Source organism: Theropithecus gelada, chromosome 8 (genome assembly GCF_003255815.1).
Source record: "Theropithecus gelada isolate Dixy chromosome 8, Tgel_1.0, whole genome shotgun sequence".
Taxonomy (NCBI): Eukaryota; Metazoa; Chordata; class Mammalia; order Primates; family Cercopithecidae; genus Theropithecus; species Theropithecus gelada.
The window spans coordinates 110,128,424-110,153,053 of NC_037676.1; the positions used below are offsets into that span (position 1 = coordinate 110,128,424).

A 24,630-nucleotide genomic window follows, 5' to 3' on the forward strand; every position below is an offset into this window, starting at 1 on the left:
AAATGCCATTATTTCATTGTTTTTTCTGGCTGAGTGGTATTCCATGGTGCATATACACATTTTCTTTATCCACTCTTTGATGGGCATTTAGGTTGGTTCCATGTTTTTACAATTTTGAATTGTACTGCTATAAATGTAGATCTGCACGTTTCCTACATTAACAGATACCATGAAGTTCCAAAGGCATACCATATTCATTAAAATAGCCTACTGGGTGATTACTGCAAAAAACAACTGATAAGTCAAAACATTTTGATTCCATGGAACTGGAGGCCACTATCCTAAGTTAAATATCTCAAACAGAAAACTCTTATGTTCTCACTTATAAACGGGAACTAAATAAGAGGTAGACATGGACGTACAGTATGGAATAATAGAAACTGGAGACTCAGAATCTGGGAAGCTGAGAGGAGAATAAGCAATAGGAAACTACTTAATGAATACAATGTACATCATTTGGGCGATGGTTACACTAAAAGCCTAACCTTCACCATTATGCAATACACCAACAAACCTGCACTTGTACCCTTAAAATTTATACAATTTTTTTAAAGTCCTGAATCAGTATTACTCATGCCACTATTGAGTCAAGTTCAAAATCACACCTTCAGCTTTCATCCAAGGATAAACACCAAGCTGCTTTCTACCTTTTGGAAGGATGTATGTGATGTGGGTGGTGTGATGACATCATCCACCATGTGATTTCCCACTTGAGAAGTCTAATACTGCAGAAATGTGTTTAGCGTTTGCCTCCCTACTGAGCTATATTCTTATTTTTGTGAGAATTTCCTCAATTCCATAAGTCATACTACCTCCCCGAACACACATGCACACTTTAATGTGTCTGAAATTGGAATAAGTATTTGTATATATGTGCATGCGTACATGTACCATACATGTGTAAATATGTGTTGTGTATAAATATAGATACATACATATGTGATTTTCCCCTCTAAAAGCTGCTACTAAATTGATATTTTAAAATTAATCATTTATTTTAAATCAACCTAAAACCACATCTACTTTTTCCCTTTGCCTGGTAGCAAACCTAAAGTCAAATTTTTGGCTCAATTACTTCAACCGACATAGATTCAAATAGCCTATTTTTTTCTTTTATTCGGGCCTGAGCTCTTATTCTAATTTAAATTATTCCTAGTTTTAATAGTTTACTTTTTTTTTTTTTTACCATGTTATCTCATGTCTTTGTACATTAAGTTCTTACTAAATCTTTTGAGTAATGGGCAGGATATATGGACACAGCATCAATTATTAAATGTCTCTTGACAAGCTCAATTATTTTGCTCCTAGTTTCCAAAGTCCTCAAACACAAGACAATAATATTAATACAAAGTAACATTAGGTCTGAGTATCATATTAACAGGTCAATTGTAAAGCAAAAACTACTGCCTTTACATTTTTAGGTTAATTAATGGTAAAAAATTTACACCTCTGTTACACAAAGTAATTTTATCATCTCAACTACTTCTGTATGATGACATGAATCATGCTGATATTTTAGTAAAATTCGGTCATTCTTTTCAGTAAAATGTTTGTCTTCTGATAGTGAAGGATATCTACACATACAGCTCTAGGTTAATCTACTAGCTAGAGAAGTATTACAGGAAGTCTAAATGAGCAAACTGACCGCTCTTTTTATCAACACCATTTAAAGATCCCAGAGAAGTATCTGATGAGGTGATGGGCAGAATAATTTTTTTTTTTTTTGAGGAGTCTTGCTCTGTCCCCCAGGCTAGAGTGCAGCGGCACAAATTCAGCTCAATGTAACCTCCACCTCCTGGGTTCAAGAGATTCTTCTGCCTCAGCCTCCCAAGTAGCTGGGATTACAGGCATGTACCACCACACCCAGATAATGTTTGTATTTTTAGTACAAACAGGGTTTCACCACATGTTGGCCAGGCTGGTCTCAAACTTTTGACCTCAGGGGATCTGCCCCCTTGTCCTCCCATAGTGCTGGGATTACAGATGTGAGCCACCAGGCCCAGCTGAGAATAAGTTGTTCCAAGAATTGATTAGGGCATTTATACTTAAGACTTTCCTATCTTATAAAAGGGAATAATGAGTCTCCTGTACAGAGGGGGAAAAATATCTACCACTGACACCATGTGTGTCCTATTAAAGTTGTTTTTATTTTGGAATATTGTAAAAATTGTTTTACATATATTACCATAGAGTAGCTTACTGCATAGAACTTTGGGTCTTCAGTGGCATATGTAGTTGAGAAATTCTTTTTACAAGTACCCATAAAAGAAACTAGTATGTGATGCCCCAGACTACATTGAAATGGGGCTCGTAGAGATTCCAGATGGGAAGCTGTGGAGAATAGCACAAAGGTGTGTCTTCCTCCACTAGTTCACTCACTGCCTGCCCCGCAGGCAAGCAAGGCCAGCACTCGGATTGTCTCAAAATGAAACTGAGAAAACTGAGAAAAGTTGTCTCATGCCCACCCCCCCTCATCCTCCACATTCTGAGTGTTTTGTACCCCCTTATATTTATGTCTATGGCCATGTCTATGCCCAAGACTGTGTCTAATTTAGAGACCCCTTTTCTGCCCCCCTCATTTCCTCACACCCTTACCCTCCAATATGTGAAAATTAGTCAATCTGAAAGAAATTATTCCCTGAAAAGAAAAACTACCACCACCATCACCAGGTGCCACTGGCTATCCTCTGCCCACTTTCAGAAAATGAGCAAAAATATTTTTAAAAGCGAGGGTGGGCTGGGGATACGAAGGGGATTAATCTTAAGGTTCTGTTAAGAACCTGAAATTCCCTGAAGCAGGAATTTCAGACACTTTAGCTAGTGAAAGGAATGTTTGGAGGCAAGTGGATCTTTGTTTAATACCAACTTAATAATTATACATTAACATTTTCAAAGTGGCTACTTAAGGGTTACCCTCCCAGTTCATAATCCCTTCACACACACACACACACACACAACTATTAGCTTCCATGTAGCCAGAGTACCTGGAAAATAGTATCACTTGCTTAATTTAAAATGACTAACACAAATCATTGATTTCTCAGAGAGACATAACACTTTTAGCATAGCAAACAGAAAGGCAATAAGAATTTCCTTTTAGATGCTCTCTTCTTCACATAAAAGTTTTAATATCGACATTCTTGACAAACTCTAAAAGAAAAGAGGTTGTCTCTTATCTCTTCTCTTCCAAGCTACTCTTTAGGGTCACATGTACAAAGCAGACCACATAAATTGTGACTCAAATGTAAACAAAATATAGAGAAATAAAGAACATATGTCCATAGCATATTTTCTTGACCCCGTCCCATTGAAAAATGTGCTTATTTCCTGCTCTGGGGTTAATCTATCACAATCTACAACCATCTTTAGTTATATTATCTAATACCCAGTCCACATGTTGCTGTCAGTTTATACACACACACAAAAAAAACATAGGTTTGGAGAAGTCTTACTACTACTACCTTTTAAAAAGTAGATTTTTGCAGAGATTAAAGTTCTAAGCGGCTAATTCTTTTGTTTCCTACCAAGAACCACTTTTGAAGAAAGAAAGAATATTCTAAAATTAAAATAGTATATGGTAGCAGATTTCATACTTACATTTTATCAGAGTACTAAGAAAATGTGACTGGAGTTTAAAGAACTACTGTGTGGTTACTAAAACCTGCACTATGGTGAGTTGAGGCTGCCATGAGCAAAAGAGGCAGAAGGCTATCCCAGCATATGATAAAGCATCATCTTAATTACTCTAAGAGTCTGATATTTGAAATGTGTCAGAAAGCAAAAAACATGCTGGGCACAGAGCCTTCTGATGTGGAGATGGGTATCAGTTTACCCGGGGCTTCTGTGTAGGCCAAGGAGCAATGGTCAGAGATGAATGTCGGATGTGGCTCCACACAAGGCAGTCTTCTCTAGAGGGCTGGCTTTGAAAGATTAAGAATGGCAACGACAATCTTGAAGCCACATTTTCCCCCCACCAACCAAGGACCGATGACTCTAAAGGAGAGTAGGGCCTTCACAGGGGAAGCTGAATCAAAACAAAGCCAGTGGCTCAACACTTTAGCTCTTATGCAATGATCATTGGGATATGTTTCACTAGTGATTCCAAATTGGAAGGGATGGCGATGGCAGGGTTGTTTAAAAGCATTTGTGGGGCAAAAGTAAAATGATATTTCTGCATCAAGGGAGAAATGGTTAAAAGTTGGGGAATTTAATGTTGGACAACCATGGCTTTATCTTTGGTCTTTATCATAAAGACCAAGGAAAAAGCACAGGAAAACAGGTTTCCTAAGCAGCAGGATGACGGTCCTACTCTCAGTTCTACCACTAGTAACTTGTTATGTAACACCTTGTACCAGTTAGAGCCTCCATGGAGCTTCCCTAAAATATGGCAGGAGAATCAAGGATGCTCCAAAAATAATTTCCCTTAAAGCTTCAAAGTATATCCTTCATTTAGATCTCTGATCAAATGTAACTTCCTCAATTTTCCTGATCACCCTACATAACATAGTATACCCTGACCCATTCACTAGCTCCCTGTCCTACTTGTCTCCACAGCCCTTGTCTCCACATGAGATTATGTACACTCGCCCACTTCTTTATTGCAGCTATTTCTGCTAGAAAAAGCTAAGGACTCTTTGAGCAATCCCATGCCTAGACTTATGATTGGCACATAGCAGTGCTCAACAAATATCTGATGAAATAAATTAACAAAATGAGTTGTGATGAGGCTTGACAAAAAAAGCAGGGAGTCTCATACAGAGAGGACAGAATATTTCTGATTGAGATCATGATGTTGGTCAATCCTCCTGTGAAAGGGTAGAAGACCATAGCCACCTACAGATGACATTTTGTCCTGTACATGAGCATCCTCCAACATAATACCTTAGCAACCACAAATTTGTTCTTTCATGTGTCATTTAAATATAGGACAAAAGGCATGTTCATACTTTTGTATTAAGATATTCCCTAATGTACAACATGGCCCAGACTTGAAATTCTTTCCACTTAAAGCTTTAGGTTATTCATAAATTGGTCCCAACATGATTTTCTTAATTAGTATACTCAGGGAGAGGGCAAAGGGAGTGGAGACAGTTATATCTGCAATGAAGTACAGCTTTCATTTTCAAGTTATTCACTCTTTTTTTCACTTGTTTCCTATACTCAGTGTTCAATATTTTTTTCTCACAGTATCCATCTTTTTTTTTTTTTTTTTCCGAGATGGAGTCTTGCTCTGTCACCAGGTTGGAGTGCAATGGCGCGATCTTGGCTCACTGCAACTTCCACTTCCCAGGTTCAAGCCTGTGACACTCTCCTGTGTCAGCCTCCCGAGTAGCTGGGACTATAGGCACCTGCCACCATGCCCAGCTAATTTTTATATTTTTATTAGAGGCGGGGTTTCACCATGTTGGCCAGGATGGTCTCGATCTCTTGACCTCGTGATCTGCCTGCCTTGGTCTCCCAAAGTGATGGGATTACAGGCATGAGCCATCACGCCCAGCCTCTTTTTTTTTCCATGGTCTTTTATGCTCCCTTTTCTCTTCTGTCATTCTCCATAAATCAGTCTGCTATCTTGGTAGCTAAGTCACAGGTCATGTACAGATTTAAAAATAATCTTGGTTAGTCTTTGAAGGACTAAGCAGAGTCCTCCCTGAAGTAGGAAGCTGAAAGCTGCTGGATGTGGAAAGTTTGGCAAATGCAGGGGGAAGCTAGCTACTGGGAAAGTGTTCAGATCCTTTGTTGTGAAACTACGCTACTGGCCTTCCAAGTCTCTTCCTCAACTTCATATGACAGCCACAGAATTTGCCTGCATCTTTTGGCAATTAATCCTAGTATATCAGATTTTAGAACAGAACAGGACCTCAGAGATCACCTAACCCCCGCCCCCAAACCCTCAATTTTACAAACGAGGAAATAGAGGCCAAGAGAGGTTAAGTGACTTGTCAGGGCTCACGGAATTAACAAGTTGACACGATGTAGGGACCCAGATAGCTCCAGACCAGGACTCTGAAGAATGATTGTTGGAAAAGCCCAAGAAACCTTACAGGTTCTGCTATCAAAAATGAAAAAGCAAGATAACTGATCTAAAGGAAAAGTTTGGGAATGAAGACTGAGTATTTCAAGTGTAAATTGATCTACTACTTAAGATATTTCCAGATATTCTTTGATTTTTTTTTTAAAAAAAGAAAGCAAATAAGCATATAACAGTTAAGGAAAAAACTAGGCTAAGCATTACACTTAAAAAAAAAAACAAACTCTTAAAGCCATTTATGTTTTCATATTTAATAGTTTTCAATGTAATATCTTATATGCATAGTGATGACTATACCATTACACTGACCTCTAACTTGTGCCTTTCAGTAATCAAAAGCAGCTGATTTTAATGTGCTGCCACTTTAGTGTGAAGGAGCTTTAGGCTGAGTTTGTGTGCAATCAGGTTAAGATTGGCTCCAACAGGAGAAAAATCCATACATATGTTGCAAAGATCTTAAAAATGCCTGTATTCCCAACCTGATTACAACTTACATTTTTGCATGGTTTGTCAAAGCAGATCACTGAAATCAAATCAAGATGTAAAAAGGGATAAAGTGGCTTTCTTCTCCATTCTTCCATTAGTTGCCGTGACCTATTGAAGAAAGGAACTTTTCCCTCTCTCACCTGAGGCAAGGTGGGATACTCCCGTGGAAGTTACGCCAATTTTTATCAATCGGTGCTCAAGTTACAAAGCTAATTTTCTAATTTTCATTTCCTACATTTGTAAATATAAGTTACTTTATTACAGAATAATTTGCCATTTCGCTCAGCAATTATATTTAGCTTCCTTTTAATGAAACAGTAAACAAATTGATATAACTTTGAAAACCTATTTAAAGGTTATATAAAATTGATTTTATTAAACTGAAAATGTAGATACAAGAATTAGAGCTACAGCTAGTCTTTCCTAATAAGTAAAACTTGATAAAACGTCAATAAGAATTAAATCAGTCTGTTACTGGTTTGTCAAAAAGAGAATATTAGCAGATGATACATAAGCATTTATTTTGGCATCATTTAAATTGCTGACAGTATCAAGTTGTATTCGACTAAGACAGTATGTTGTTGTTAACATGAAAAATACAAATGAAATAAATATCATGGTTAACAGTCTACTGTTATCTAGAAAATTCTCAAGTCAGACTGTGGCTAGGTCAAAATAAAGAGTTTTGGAGAGGAGGGAAATGTGTTGCCTCTTTTACACACAAGCATGTTTGTTACAGGAGCATTTTCAGTTTAATTTTTGCTATTAATGTAAACCACAATTGGGGGACCACATTGCTGGAAGAGGAATGGGGGAGGGGCTAGTTATATAAACAATATACAACAAAGAACGTCTTTATTTCCAATACCTGAATACATCAGGTTTGTTTTTAGGGAGAAGGTTGCAGGTTAAATGCTTTCAGCTATCCAAGAAGTGGCTTATTAGTTTTGTAAGAAAATATTTTCTTATATTTTGACTGAAAAATACCTAGTTTAAGTGAACAAAACCATCCTTGTTAGTGAAAAGCAGACCCACAAAAACTTTGTTTCAAAGATCCAGTAAGGAAAAGCAAAACTAATTCAAGAGGAAAAGCTGCTTTCCTAATAGTAGCTTCTGAATCTGGATCCAATAGTTCTCAAAGGCCGACTGGAGTCTTCGAGTCTTAAAAGTTTTGTCTTTCTCCATGGATCATAGACATTCTCTATGAGGCAGCATAACACGGATATAAACCTGTTTTAAGCAGTTATATATTCTCTTTCTGGGCTATGGTCATAAAGCTGAAAAGTTATGCACCCACAGAAAGAATGAAGGCAAGCAAAAGTTATGATTATTTTACAGAGCAGTTTTCCAAACACAACTTTCTTTTTTGCTCTTCTATTTTGAGCGAATGGCAATGTAGCATCCGCCCGTGATAAAATAAATGTAACCCAGTGATTACTGCTTTAGGGACAAGCACAGTGACAGGGCTCAGACCCGCACTTCAACTTACTGATTCTGTGTCGGCCAGCACCTCAGCTATGTGCTCTTCCAATTTCTAAATAGGCCTAATCCTGTTATTACAGAATAATTACTGCAAATCAGCACAATTACTACAAAGATTTGAGTAAACACACACATACCAGTAGCTGTTTTCTACAAATTATTATCAAAACAAAGAGAAACAGCTAATTGTGGTAACATTAAGACAATGTTTATTCCTCCCAGTGTTTGGGCAAGTTTATTTTAAGTTGTCATCTTCAACTAGTAACGATGCAGATGATTTTACAGACTCCATAAACCTTTCTAATCTAAACTCTTCTCAACTGAAAGTTGGCCGCTTCCCTCAGAGCAACATCTGCAAAGGCCTGATTTCATAAGAACCCGCTTTTATGGTACATTTGCAGAAAAAGCCACCAAAACACATTTAGAAACCTCATTTTAGAAAGCTCATTACTAAGGTACTCTCCTAAGTTATGTTTAAGGTATTATGAAAGTAATAAAATATGCCCTTCATATTTTTCACAACTGAAGCATTTGTTTTTAAGTAAGTACAACAAAACTTTATCCCCTCACCAATATTATCGGATTTCCTTCAAAGATAAATACTTATTTTTGGAAGGGAGGGTGGTTAGGAAGCAGGAGAATTCAGAAAGCACACAGCACACAGTAGTGATTATATTGAGACCTACCTCCTGGACAGTGCCTCATTGCCATCTTGCATCTCCTGGATTCAGCAATGGTTGGACACGGTATTGTGTCTTTCGCTGGCTTTTTAACAATTTGCCGTGTTCTGGTTTCCAGACCCCATTTAAATCCACATGTGCGATTATTTCTGCTACAAGTTCCCCATTCGCTCCAATGACCAACTTCACATCCTTCTAGTAAAGATTTTTAGAAAAAGAAAAAAACACAAGCACATAAGTTAGTATCTATTTGCTTTACTGTCATCAAATTTACATAGCAGTGTTCCTTCACTGGCCCCACCTTGGGATATCAAAAATTAAGTGGTACAGTCTTGAAGACCTATACTCGCCTTTTGGGAACTTTAATTTTTTGAACCATAGAATACTTCTATCAAAAAAAAAATACCCCTTAAGTAATTCATAAGCTGTTACTTTCCATTTGTCTTAGTTCAGTTTTCAAAGGATGCTATTGGTCAGTTCTGTTTTTTCCTTCAACTTTTAAGTTCAGGAGTACATGTGCAGGATGTGCAGGTTTGTTACATAGGTAAATGTGTGCCATGGTGGTTTGCTGCATAGATCAACCCATCACCCAAGTATTAAGCCCAGCATCTATTAGTTATTCTTCCTGATGCTCTCCCTCCCTGCATTGCCCCCATCCTGATAGGCCCTAGTGTGTGTTGTTTCCCACCATGTGCCTATGTGTTCCCATCATTCACACATGAGAATGTGTGGTGTTTGTTTTTCTCTTCCTGCATTAGTTTGCTGAGCATAATGGCTTCCAATTCCAACCATGTCCCTGCAGAGGACTTGATCTCGTTCTTGTTTATGGTTGCACAGTATTAGATGGTATATATGTACCACATTTTCTTTATCCAGTCTATCAATGTTGAACATTTAGGTTGATCCCATGTCTTTGCTATTATGAATAGTTCTAATGATTCTAAAATATGTAATCTTTAAAGAGTCAACAGTTAAAACCTAAAGCAGAAGACACTATTTCCTACCATGACAGAAGACAACATTTTACAGGCTGGTTCTGAATGTGCCTCCACCAAACCCATAAATGTGTTTTAGTTTGGAAGCACTTGGTGAAAAAAATGGGGAGCTTGCTTTGTATTTTCTGACTTTTTCTTTTCTTTCAGCAGGTGTCTGGAGACCACAGTTCTTATTCCCCATATTGGTGTACATTACTATAGTTTGAAAAGTAAACAAATGTGATCAATCATTTGAAAATGTATGTTTTTACTACATACGTAAAAGCCTTTAGCATCCCCTATGTTAAGTCCACATAGTGGAAAATAGGCTATCCCCCAACTCCCAGGGGAGGGAGAGGAGGAAATAAAAGGATAAGCATATACAAAGCTAGACCTCCTCATCAACTTCACCATTAAAACTCCTCTTCACGCTAGTGGATGAAGGCTGAGGTCCAGAGTCTGCATACAATTAATATTTCCATCTTCTTCTAAACATCAGTGGGTATCATAGCTGCTTCTTAGACTTTTCAAAGACATTTAAGATTTTTTATTCAGAGAATGCATAAGACTCTATTTATAATATGCTTATAGTTAAGGATTTCAGCGTTTCCACTGAACATTTGTAATGTGTGTGTCCTGCCTCTCAAAAGAAAATTCAACATTCTGAATATGTTCTTCTAGTGACTTTCTTATTTTAATAGTGGTGCCTATATAAATGTGTTAATTCACACATAAGTAGAAACACAAATGCACATATTTCTTCAAAAACCACTTATTTAAATGTCTTCTCTGCAAGCTCTCAAATACACAATTACAGACTACTTCAGCAATATTTTCATAGAAAAATTTCAAATTTTCTTCTAAGTCTCCATTTTAAGGGATGTAAAGTCTAATACATAGCTGTGTTGTATATCATATCAGATATATAACAGCAAATGAAATTCTGGGCAGGGAGCATGTCAATACATCCATGATTAGATTAAGAGATTCATCATAATGCAGCCACTGACAGATCTTTACCTTTCAATCAGCGGTATAAGAATGTCAAGGTATTTTATGAACACTCAGAAGATATAAAATTTATAAAATATGTTACTATTTTCACAGATAGAACATATATATCAAATTATGCATTCTAGGTGTATAAATTTGGTAATCATTTTAATGCATTTGTAACATATAATCAACAAAATATGGCACAAATAATTTCTTTTCAGGTTTTTTTTTTTTTTTTTTTACACAAATAGCTAAGCAAGCAGTTCTGTAATTCTACACATAGCAAAAGTAATAGAGTAGTTAGCTGATGTGGTAGTGCTTAAAACTTCTCTTCTGAACAAAATGTTTTTCTCTAACAGTTACTAATAATTTATTAAGAAATAGATGTATTACACAGATGATTAAGAAAAAACTTTGTCAGCACTTAAGTAGATTAACCTAGCAAATGCACAACTAGCAAATTTTACAGCAAGATATGAGACTATCCAATTGTCATGATACTTAAAGTCAGCAAAGAACTTAATTTTCAGTTCTACTGAACAAGAGAACCAATTTGTTTCTTAGTTTAAATATATCTAGCATGCATATTTTTAAGAAACAGGTGTTAAAATAAAAGTTGCAGTTTGAGAGTCACATTAAAAACTACTCACCCACACATTCCATGGTTTCTTCTAATGGTGCAAAACCATCTGGACATTCATCAAAGCAACGGCCTCTATGCAAATAAAAGCCTACTTTGCACTTGGTACAAAAGTCTTTGCTAAAGCAAGAATCGCAGTTTTCTATTCTGCATCCTAAAAACAATTTTAAAGAGAAAAAAGAAAATTTCAGTCAAAGAAATTTACTTGTTTTACAAACAAAACTTTTGGAAACTCATAGGTTAGCCCATTTGAAATTCTCATCATCAGAGAAATATTGTTTAAGTCATTTGTTTCCTAGCGCCATCTCATTCTAAATCATTACCGTCTCTTCCAACAGCTTACTACATCAATAACCCAAGAAAGAATGCCAGCCCAGGGTCCCATGTGCCATGAGAACTTTCGGAAATGTTAGTAATCTCCAGATGGGATTAAAACAAAAAATTCAAAAGAAAAAACACTCCCTCTACAAATTACTTGCTGCCAGTATTGAAATCTGTCCTGCCCTCAAAAGGCCTCCAATGGGAACACTGTAATAAGCATTTGTGTATAGGAAATGAGTTAAGAATTTTAATTTTTAAAATGTTTTCAAATGCATGGTCTATTTTATAGGGCACTGGTCAACACTAGCACCTGCATTCATCAGAGGGTGACCTGGGTAGGGCTGGGGGCGGGGTGGAAGTTTAGGTCATTTTGTTGAAAACCTACAATGTGTCAAAGGCTTTACACATATTTCCATTGAATCTTCACAATAATCCTACATGTGGACATTAGAAACTCCATTTGGCATATAAGAAACCTGGGACTAACAGAGTAGCAGCTGAATTGGTTCTGAAAGCCACCAAAACCATCTGTCTTTTAAATCCATTCTCTTTCTCTCTATAACTCACTCACTGAAGTCCGCTAGGAGTTTGTGAAACAGATGTGCTTTCAGGTCTGTTACATCTGGGTGTGAATACCAAGCTCTGCCCTTACCAGCTCTGTAACTTTAGATAACTATATGCCTCTCTGAGCTTCTATTTCCTCCTGTATTAAACAGGGGCATCACTGACCTTACAAAACTATTGTAAGGTTTTGTAATAATATATGTAAATTGACAGGCTCATAATAGGTAGTCTGCAGATATAAGCCACAGTGAATTAGAAACATGTATTTTTCCACTAAACCACATACATTACAATAAGGTATAAAAAGAAGCAATAATTTATGAGCTTGTATTCTAGATCAGATTCCCTGGTAGGCCAGTAACATCTGGGTCAGAAATCCTTGGCATGCACAGGTGAAAATAAATACACTCTCTTAACTACTCCTCAAGGAAAGGAGAGAAGTTTGGAGGACTGGTAAATTCCAAGGTCAAGTTTTCAACAGATTGTAGTACATTATTACTTGTAACAGTTTTAACTGATGCAATTGACAGCACGTAAAGTCCTATGAAAACTCTGTGACATCACATGTATTCATTTAACAAGCCTCCAGAATTATACTTCCTGCTTTAAGGATTCAGGAAGCTTTAAGACATATAGTTCCCATAAGCAAAGAGATAAAGGGGTTAAAAAAAAAAAAACGCAGCCAAGATGTTAAATCACTGAAGATTTCAGTGCTTTAAAGGCTACATTTAAAGGCTAAAAATAAATTTCATTAAAATAGATCACATAAGAAATGACTGTGTCTAGACCTATTAAAAGTGGCAACTCTTTGCCTTTCAATTTTGAGTCTAAACAGGCTTCTGTGTATTAAATGACCAGTATGAAACAGCTAATGCAACTTCTAAAATGTTACCAAATTTATAAACAGAACACCAAATATGTGTGGGTTAAAGTCCACATACAAATCTACACTACTGCTCCTTTGGTGGGGAGGGAAATGGTCAGCACAGAAGAACAGTTTATCACCCCATAAAAGGTTCATTTGTAGTCTTAAATGCTTTAACCTATATTTTAATAAAATCATGGTCCATAGCTGGTCAATAAGCTCTTAATCATGGTCAAAATACATGACCATTATGTCCACAAATTGTTAGTTTTCTTGCTATATTTTTTTAAAAAACAAGCAGCCCTTCCTGCCATAGAGTTATTTTCCAAGAAATAGTAATAAGCATTCCAAAGGATAAAACAGAACTAAAGGGTGAAGAGAAAAAAAAAAGAACACTTAAAGAGATAAAGAGGACTTTACACTTCGTAAATCAGCTATCATCTACAAGGTCTGACTTCTCTTTAAAATAAAGCCACACCAATAAGCTTTTTGGCCAAAAAGTTATAGCATTTGGAATTAATTTTACCAGGCCCTTTGCTGATCTTTACTGTTACTTGTAGCTCCCTTCCCTCATTTCATTCCATGCTCCTAATACCAGTTCATAGAATATGGAATTGCTGAAATACCTATCATTCTCTGTAAAGTCCCTGAGGACTTCTTCAGGTAAAAATCCTGTTGGATGAAAGCTTAATTATTTGTTCTCGAATTCAAGTGGAATATAAATATGATATGTTCAAACTGTAGAAAATGATAACCATTTAAAAGTACAAGGTGAATTATAAGTTATGACCTGGAAAACCCATTGTTAAGTTAAAAAAAAGAGACAAGTTGGCTGGCCATGGTGGCTCACATCTGTAATTCCAACACTTTGGGAGGCCAAGGTGGATGGATCACTTGAGCTCAGGAGTTCAAGTTCAACCTAGGCAACATGGTAAAACCCCATCTCTAAGAAATCAGCTGGGCATGGTGGTGTGTGCCTGCAGTCCCAGCTACCTGGGGGGCTGAAGCAGGAGGATCACTTGAGCCTAGAAGGTCAAGGCTGCAGTGAGCTGTGTTTGCGCCACTGCACTGTAGCTTAAGGCAACAAAGTGAGACCCTATCCCCCGCCCAAAAAAAAAGGTACGTTACGAGATATATATAGTACAACACAAAACTACGTATGCGTGCATGTGTTCATCTGTATGAAGTAGCTTAGGGAAGTTAATTTAGGGAGGGGATAGAATTTTCAACTATGTTAGAGTTATTTTTCTGACTCATTTATGTAATTAGTATCATAGAAAGGGTTATTACAATATGTATTTGTGACCTACTTAAGTTTATTCAAAAAGTGCCACTCCATTAACAATGTAAAATTAAGCTCTTTTGATTTTAACAGGCAAGAATAAAGGCATCTATCCCATCTAAAACTTTTTCAGATTTGAGTGCATGAATTATACCCCTGATTTAATAATGTTGAACCTGCTATAACCTTCAACAAATACCTTCATTTAGCCATCTCTTGCCAGTATCCTTTGTTTTCACATGTTCAATAGCGTTGCTTTTCCTTCACTCAAATTTTAAGGGGAAAAAACTAAATAAAATATTGTCTGTGTAATAAAGCATTTTTAAAAAAGCTTTGATCAGTGCCAAGTCCTAGCACCTGAAGCTGTGCTGACCATCCTGGCCTCATTTGCTCTTTGCCACTACATAAAACCAATGCAGGCGGCCCATGCATTTGGCAGCCTGCACTGACAGAGCTCATCTGCTCACAAATACCTACAAACCCAATACTTTTTATTCTTTTATTTTTATTTATTTAGAGACAGACTTTCGCTCTTGTTGCCCAGGCTGGAGTGGAATGGCACAATCTTGGCTCACTGCAATCTCCGCGTCCTGGGTTCAAGTGATTCTCCGGCCTCAGCCTCCAAGTTGCTGGGATTACAGACATGCACCACCACGCCCTGCTAATTTTGTATTTTTAGTAGAGACGGGGTTTCTCCATGTTGGTCAGGCTGGTCTCAAAGTCCCGACCTCAGGTGATCCGCCCGCCTCGGCCTCCCAAAGTGCTGGATTACAGGCGTGAGCCACCATGCCTGGCCAAACCCAATATTTTTGAAAGCAAGCAGCACCACAAGCCACCTAATCCAGGAGGTCTCCTGCTTGACGTGCTTCACAGTCCTTGATGACCTTTCCTCAGCAGCTCCAGATCCAACCACAGCCCCCTGCTCTGTTCAGCCATTTCTCCAGGAGGTAACTCTTCTGCTTTGTGGGGGTCGGAGGGAATTCCTGTGTAGTCTCATAGTCCTATATTTTCTCCCCCAGCTTGTAGCCATTTTCCAAAAACTACTTAAGCATTTTATCCTTAATTGGGATTCATATCAACTCTATTAACTCATTTTTATATAAAAGTAAAACATTCTCATTATAAGTAAAAACTCAAAGCAGTACAGAAGGTTTACAGGAAAAAATAGAAATCCTTTTTCTCACCTGAATGGCACATCAGGCCTACTCCCCAGAAATAGCCACTGTGTTAACGGTTTCTTCCATACACTTTAGAAAACCTCTATGTAAATCTTATAAATGAGTTAGTCACCATTGAAACACCAGTAGGATCATACAATAGATTGTTAAACCTTAGAAAACTGTATACTACATAATAGGTGTATTAAAATTTATTAAACATAGGCCTTTTCTATAAAAATATGGGCTTTAAGTCCTCGTTCAAATAAAAGATCCTAGTTTAGCCAACTTACATGCTTCTAAATTACAGTGCCTCCTCAAAAATGTAACCCACCAAATGAAGACTGCCAACATTGGTTTAAGTAAAATTACTGTCCAAGTGAAACTGCATCCAAATGCAGTCTGATGGGGCTGCCATTTGGCAAGAAGGGCTTACCCCTGGCCAAGAAACAGAAAAATAGGCTGAATACCCTCTCTCCTATCCTCCCACAGTACCCTGTACAGGCTTTAATAAAACATTTTTCAAATTACACCATAGTCCAGCTTAACAGTTCATTCCCAGCATTCTCAAGGAACACAGTATGTGCCAGACCCTAAGAACCTAAACCCATTCCCTATCCTGGAGGTGCTAAGCCAGAGGGGTCCATGTGGCACTAACAGTGCACCACAATGTAACAGGAGATATAGAGTCATGTCTTGGGTACATTAGAGACAGAAAAGGGACCCATTTCTGTCCTGCCATTCAAGTTTTTTTTTCAATCTGTGAATTCCCCATTCCTAACACAGTATAGGAAACATGGTGGAGTTTCAATGCTTGCTAAATAAATGAGCATGAATGTCATTTCAAGTTCAATTTCTGTAATATTTGCATGCTTAGTGAGAGATTGACTGCACATGTACTATGTATTAAAAAGCCATAGTTGTTGTAAAGAACTGCAAATCATATGGAAGAATCAACAGTTAAACACCTGAAAACAATTATACTGGAGAATGTAACTATCAAAGGAAGGCGGGTGATGTGTGCTATGAGTCGGAACCTCAGATGAGCAAGTTTTAGGGAGACAAGGAGAAGCAGAGTCCTGGCAAGGGTAGCTGCCCTCATGACGAGGCAATAGAGAAAATCCACATGGCAAGTTGACGGGCCCAGTGAGCAGTGGCTTGGAGGAAGAGGAGGTTAGGTGATGGGATGGTTACTTGGGTTTAGAGGCTGTGGGTGAGGATTATAAATTATTCATACTTTGAGTGGCTTTAAGTATTTAAGTAATAATTAGTATTAATAAAAATGAAGCTCGGTTCAAGATTAGGGGCTTGGTCTGACTAGCAGTGAGTAGTCCCTGTAGATTCTGGCCATGAGCATAGCATCACCATGTTTCCTCATTGAGACAGGTAACAGTCCCTAAGGGCCAACCATCCTGACAGGTACATAGAAGCACAGATGAGAAAACAGTCCTTACACCTCAGGATCTTCAGTCTACTGAGGGGAAAGCTCCACAGAAAGGCAATTAGGGAATAAAGTGACTACTCTAAGCTAGACGTATAGACAGAGTGAGCTGGGGAGTGAACATTTTCAGAAAGTTAACCTTCCTGAAAGCAGAAGAGAGTAGAGGTCAGGAAAACCACTGGGAGGCTCAACACTCTAAGAGGTAACAGTACCAGGGAGAGGAGTTATAATGAATCCATAAAAGTGACAAACCAAGTGGAAGAGAAGATGAAAAACTGAGAGAAGCCAAAGATCACACAACTATCCTCTCTTCCTTTGGTCTCAACAGTGCTCTTAGGGCACTCGGCAAATGGACAGAGTTCCTTTTGTTTCTCTTCCCAGCTAAATTAAGATGACAAGAACCATCTCTTAATTGAATATTTCAGCATAGTCAATCAGATAAATGAGAAAAGTAAATCCTTAACAGCAGAGAAACATCAACCTTTGTTAAATCTAGCTGTCAAAATGTAATTATATATATAACGATCAATTATTGGAGAAAGGGAAGAAGTCAATAAAGTAGAGGAAACCTCAAATACCCCTAGGAATCTATGTTCTTATTTCTTCATGCCCATCAGGGTTGTGAATGTCAGATTGCCTTAGCACACCATGAAAATCCAATTGCTTGTTGCTCCAACTACTCTTACTTTAAACTAGCATCTCTGTTCAGAATGTGGCAGTCACTGACAACAATAGGGCATTTATTTAGTCCTCAAGTAGCAGATGCAAGGATCAAAGAACATCAAGCCAACCTCTAGAAACCTCTAGAGATTTCTATGCCTATTACGTGCTAAAATTTGAATAGAAATTAAAGGCACAGTTTGTTCCCAAAACACTCAAAATTAGACTCTTAGCAAATTTTCACATGGAAAGCACTAGACTATGGAACTTAATATAAGGTTTTTAAAATTAGTTTTAGTTTAAAAATCTAACAATTTCAAGTACTATTTAACATTTCTTCTCAAAATTTGCAATTGGGGTTATAAATATTCCTAAGTTTTAAGCTTTATGTTTTCAAAATCATGCATTTCTAATATGTACCATTGCAGTAATTCCATTAGACTATGTATTGATAAAAATTACCTAAAAGCTAAAATTACATTTTTTGTAATACAGTCAAGTAACATGCAACTCATTAGAACTTCATTATATTTCAATCTAAATAAAAGATGGATCCAGAAGTTTCAGGACTAGGTGTTTTATATTTACAATTAAACTATTTGAGTGATGACATAGAGAACCAGCATTACTAAATTAACAGAAGATCAGAAGATCCAGGGTTAAAGTCTGTTTATAACCCAGTAGAATGAGCTTAAGTCAAGATTGCCTTAATTAGTTAGGATAGTTGGTATAGGATGAAATTCAACTATGTCAAATGCAGAACAGGACACTTAGAATTAAGAGCAAGGGGCGGGAATAAGAACTCTGCTGAGAATATAGTGGCCACTCATAGTACAGTGGTTAGCAGATCTGAGGTTAGAGTCTTGGACCACTTACTATTGTGTGACTGTGGTAAAGTCAGTGAAGCTTTCTCTGTCTTAATGTCCTCATGTATTTTTTTTTTAAGAAAAGGTATTATCAGTCTCTATCTCACAGGCTTTTTGAGAGGATTCAGAGGCTTAATCAGTGCAAAGATCTCAGCATAGTACCTGCTGTGTAATTAGTTATCAAAAAGTGAGATATTATGAGTATAAAAATTTATTACCATGCGATCCAGCAATCCCACTGCTGAGTATATATCCAAAAGAAGGGGAAATCAATATATCAGAGAGAGATCTGCACTTTCATATTTATTGCAGCACTATTTATAATAGCCAAGATATGGAATTAACCTGAGTACCCACCAATGAATGAAAGGATATTTTATGTATATACACACAATAGAATGTTATTCAGTTATAAAACTAGAATGAAGTCCTGTCATTTCCCACTACATGGATGGAACTGGGGGACATTATATTAAGTGAAATAAGCCAGGCACAGAAAGACAAACATCAAATATTCTCATTTACCTGTGGAAACTGAAAAAAGTAGATCTCATGGAGATAGAGAGTATAATGGTGGTTACCAGAGACTGGGAACGGAAGGGGATGAAGAGAACTTAGTCAAGGGCTACAAACATATAGTTAGATGGAAGGAATAAGTTCTAGCATTCAATAGTACTGTAGGAAAAACTACAGTTAGCAATCATTTATTATACATTTCAAAATAGAAGAGAAGAACTGTAATGTTGCCAACACAAAAGATAACTGTTTGAGGTGATGGATATCCTAACTACTCTGATTTAATCATTTCATGTGGTATTCAGATATCAAAATATCACATGTACTCCTAAAAATAAGTGCAACTATTAAATATGAATAATAAAATAAATTTTAATCTAACAACTAGGACAAAAGAATTGCAGTCCAAGATGGCGAATGGAAGGAAGCTCAAATAGGATACTCCATATGGAAAAAAAGATATAAATTTAATAAACTGTATAGATGTAGTTATAATAAAATACATATATATGCACTACTCAAAGGGCATTACCCAATAAAGGGCATTACCCACTGTCTAGAGTAAACTTAGTGACTTCACCCTTGTTTGGGTCACACAGCTTAACCAACTGATCACAATCATTTGTTGGGCACCTACATGGAAAATCACCTGCCTTGAACATTAGGAACCAGGAGTTAAGAAACCAAGATCTAAGGGCAATTTTGACCTGGGGTGGGGGGACAGATGGTAGAAATCACATTCTCTTTGTGCCTTACTCCCTTAACCATCAGATAAGAAGGCAGAAATATCTGACTTACCTATATCATACAATAAAATCCTGACCTAGGCTGTGATTTAAATCCTCAAGTTCCCATTAGGTACAATGAATTTCTATCTAGAAATTTACATGCTGTTCCTTTAGATACCTATAGAGTTCTATCTTATATGCCATAGTATCTTTTATTTGAACTTCTGAGGATATATATGCTGTCAAAAAACATATCAGGAAAAAATATTTAACTTGAAATGTTGTAACAGTTCACTCTTTAAAAACTCCAAATTCACACTTTGCAATATGCTGCTAGTAGCTTCACTGTAATATTTTAATGTTTAAATGTTATATCTTGCCCGTCCACATAGAAAAAATATGAAGAAATATTGAGGCTTGTGTAAAATTATGTGGTCAAATAATGAACTCTGAAAATATTGGCTTTATTTCTCATATATTCAAGTGATGCATATTTGAAATCATTCTCAAAACAAATGAAATCAAAATAAACACATTTGCTAAGAACGTTAAAGCTTAAAGAGAATTTTTTTTCCCATGGTGGAGGTAGGAAACAGTGGGAGAAGGGCAACTACCTCAAAATAAAATAGGAAAGGAATGTGATAGTAATTAAAAGTTTCAAAAATTGTAAACCAAATTAGTATCTCATATCAGATTTTAAATTCCTGCCACTATTAGAACTCTCATCTTGGTTACTTCTTGTGCTTTTCCTTTTTTGGTAACTTGTCACCCTTTTATATTAAGGTAGAACTAGAGCGGTTTAATCAACTTCAGACCGGCATCTTAGTTGGATTTTTCCAAATGTTGGAAAATGCAGATGTCTCCACCCAACTAAATGGAAAAGCATATGTAAGCTAATATATGTGTTGCCCTCCACTCAACCCTCATCCAAGGAAAACAAGAAGAATCTCTTAATCCCTTTACACTCTAAATAGGCTACAGCAAACTTTTCCTATAACGAGCCAGATAATAAATATTTTAGGCTTTGCAGACCATACGGTCTCTGTCTAAACAACTCATCTCTGTCGTTACACAAAATGAAGCCATAGACAATATGTAAATGATTCAACATGGCTGTTTTCCAATGAAACTTTATGAACATTGACATTTAAAAGTTAGTATCATGTTCATGTGTCACAAAATATTGTTCTTTTGTCTTAAAATCTCAGTGACTTAAAAATCTAAAAGCTATTCTTGGCTTAAGGGCCCTACTGAAAAGATAGCAGTCCAAATTTTGCCCCGGGTCATAGTTTGCTAACCCTTAGGCTAGAAAATTACTGAAATCCCTGGAGTACCTTGATAGAAAAAAGGAAAAAAAATAAAGAGTTTTATTTTGAAAACACCAAATGGTAGCATTTAAGCTTGGGGAGGCATAGTGATGTCTTCCATATACCATCTGGCTGTGGGCATAAGACAAATATCAGATGAGCATAAGGATGCTGGAATTCAGTTATCTTGACATGGGAATACTTTTATTTCAATATTTTTAATTTTATTCACACTGTATTGATAAATCAAGAATGACAACTCCTGATCAGTTGTCAGTGGGTCAATATTCCATTCTATTTTAATAAGTTTCTAATTTTTTTCTTGCTGTGGCACTGACTTTTGAACGAAGTTGCTGGTTGGAAAGAAAGGAAGAGAGAAGAACTTTACAAAGCCATGTGTTTGGGCTGCAACTAGCTTGACATTTATGTCCAGTCCTATAGTTTATGTCCAGTCCTATAGTCCAGTATAGCTGGACATTTATGTCGAGCTATAGTCCTATAGCAAGATATTTTAATTGCTCTGTTTGTGAGCGTGGCTTTGTCATGTATGCCAATCCAGTTTGATGATAAAAGTAGATACAGTCTTGGTTGTACCATGCAGTGGCAGGCAACCCTTGGGCCAGTTAGTGGACTTAACAGAACGCCTGTTACCTGCTCTGTAAATGAGGATATTAACTGCCTCACAGGATTTCCAGATGTGATTTAAAAGATGCAGGTCAAAGTGTTTTTAAAACTAAAGCATTAGGCATATGCTTTATTTATGTAAAAACAGCACAAGGTGGCATCTGCCTTGGAAATATAATAATAGAATGATGTTGCCAAACTTGGGTCTATATTGAAATAATAGGCTCACTTACAAGGACTACCAAATCCACAAGAAACAAACGTAAGTTTGAAAAATACAATTACCTCTATTAAATGGAAAGTCAGGACTTTTACTTTCCAACCATTAGTACTGTTACTAAAAACAAAAGTAAAATCTTTTGTAAAGAGTATCGAAAATGATATAGCCATCTTTCTCACAGAGAGAAAAATGTTTATTCTAGCTTTTAGAATATCTATTTGATATAATCTATCTTCCAGGACAAATTAGGAGAAAAGAGTGCCCTTTGAGTTTTCCATAAAGGGTAATGGAATAGAAATAAAACAGGGTCTACATCTCACAACAGGCAGCTACTGCATTGCAACTGTGGACAAGTACATTAAACAGTGCACTGTGCAGGTGAATAACCATTACTGAAATTGTTAATATCATCCCTGATCTGGCCTACTGAAATCTTTGATGGTTTATCCATACAGGTGCTACAGATCACAATGACAAAATTAAGATTGATTTATTGCAGCTACAAAAGGAACACTGTGATCTTGCAAAAACACACATTTTTCATGTCATTTCCCTACTTTAAAATGCTTCAATGGCTCACTTTCACTTGCAGAATCAAGTACAAACCCTTGATTTTAAAACACAAGATCCTTCTTGCTAGGCATGTCTATCTACCTTCCTAGCCTCATCTCCACATGTACCTTTCACCTTAGCCATGTTCAGTTACATGTGTGAAGTTTCTTGAAAACATCCCCTGCCCTCCCAGCATCCAGCTACCTATGATAGTTCTTCCCTCATGGTTTTACCAACTCTGTCCATCATAATCCCCTTATTAAATGTAGAAAACAGAGCCTGTCTTATGCTAGTCTATATTCTTAGGTCCCAGCATGGGGGCCTGGCATGGTAGATGTATCTGCTGAATGATTAACAAATTTAATGCTAAATATCTATGAGTTTAGAATAAACACAGTCTTTTTTTTTGTTTTTTTGTTTTTTTTTTTTTGGAGACAGAGTCTCTCTGTCACCCAGGATGGAGTGCAGTGGTACAATCTCAGCTTACTGCAACCTCTGCCTCCCAGGTTGAAGTGATACTCATGCCTCAGCCTCCCAAGTAGCTGTGATAACGGGTGCCTGCCACCATGTCTAGCTAATTTTTTTCCTTTTTGTAGAGATGGAGTTTCATCACTTTGGCCAGGCAGTTCTCGAACTCCTGACCTCCAGTGATCCACCCTCCTTGACCTCCCAAACTGCTAGGATTATAGATGTGAGCCAGTGTGCCCAGGCCATTTTTTATATTTTAGTGTAATAGCATAATATTGTAACAAACAAAAATATTTCAGATTATACAGAGGTACATTTTCAAATTAGGCCCCAAATTACTAAATATCTTATTAAAGTTTTTATGTCTCATGTTTTGTCTTTAAGAAACAAAGGTATGCACAGTCCTTAACCATAAGCCAAGCAGAAATAAGAGTGGGAGGGAGAGACTGAACAATAAACTAGACTTAAAATACACAGAAAGTCGTAACATGACCAATACTGTAAAAAGAAACTGCCAACATCAGATATTAATCCTTTACTGAGATGTTTCCATAGACCCAAGTTACTAGGATGCTATTATTCCAGAGTGTGTTACATAATTTGTCTAGGCTTACAGAGCTAGTTACTGTCAGAGCTCAAATCGGAGCTCGCCATTTCTTCCAATCCAGTGTTCTTTTAGAGACAAGATTTACCATAAACTGATTTCTCCTTTTAGAAGATAAAATTGAATGTTTTGATATTTTTAATGGGATTTTAAACACTTAAACTGACCATTTGCTTAAGAAAGAACTAGGCAACAAAATTCAGATTTTTCTAATACTTGCATTTATAACTGCATAACAATTTTGTCTGTATTACATCATGTAAGGTAGAGTTGACCCTTGCACAATGCAGGTTTGACCTACATGGGTCCGCTTTATGAAAGAAAAAATCAATTGACAAATGTTTTGTTTTATCCCAGTCATAGGTACATCCAAATATAGCCAGTTGTCTTGCAAAGATGGATTTTCTTCAGAAGAAAGCATAAAAGACCTGAGAGACTCAGCATGTAAGAGTATCCAGCTATCTTCTAATAAGCGGATAGCAGGGTGTCCACCTCACCAAGTGATGTCCAGTGTATTAACCAGCTGGTAGCACCTCCTGCATAGTGATGTAAAGCCACTTCAGGGCAATGAGCTTTCTCCAGCTGGCAGGACCCTGTTAACCCATGGAGTGCCTTCTGCAGACTGGGCTGTAAGCAAGGTCCCTCTCAATTTGGGAAAGAAACCAGCACGAAAGAATGCTGAAAGTGTACCACTTCACAGTGAAGACCTACCTCTCCCACCTTCTGCCAAAGGGGAACAAATCCTAACCCTATCCAATGATGTATTTCTTTTTTATGATGGGCAGTTGAACAGGGACCAAATGATGCATTTTTTGTTTTGTTTTCTCCAAGAGAAGCTGCATGGTTTAATTAAAGAAACATGGGCATTAGAGTTAGAGAGAATCCTAGATCCTATTCTTAGCTCTCCATACTTGTGTGTCCTTGGGGTAGGTTTGCAAAACTCTCTGAGCTTGTCAGATTCAGGTTTAACCATATATTAGCATCCTGGTAAGCATTTATAGCATAATAAATATTCCTGGTAATATCTGCACCTGTGATCAGTAGTTGTGATCAGTATTAATAGGATCGTCAGATGTGACAGGATAGCAAGGAGATACTAGATCCTAAGTGGCTTTTATCTAAAACAGACTCAGGTACCTGACTCTCCAATGCACATCTCTACACAAGTG

At 37.0% G+C, this 24,630-nt stretch overlaps 1 protein-coding gene across 2 annotated transcripts in view; it reads right to left on the reverse strand.

The window, feature by feature from the left end:
* The window catches only part of RSPO2 (R-spondin 2), a 168,424-nt gene that overhangs the window by 50,437 nt on the left and 93,357 nt on the right, over positions 1-24,630 (reverse strand). Inside the window, exons 4-5 of one of the 2 annotated variants that reach the window (XM_025394237.1) lie at positions 11,297-11,440; positions 8,683-8,871 (exon numbers count right to left, since the gene is read on the reverse strand). In XM_025394237.1, the coding sequence (XP_025250022.1) occupies positions 8,683-8,871; positions 11,297-11,440 (333 nt within the window). The remainder of the gene's footprint in view (positions 1-8,682; positions 8,872-11,296; positions 11,441-24,630) is intronic. The other variant, XM_025394238.1, reaches the window with a different exon arrangement.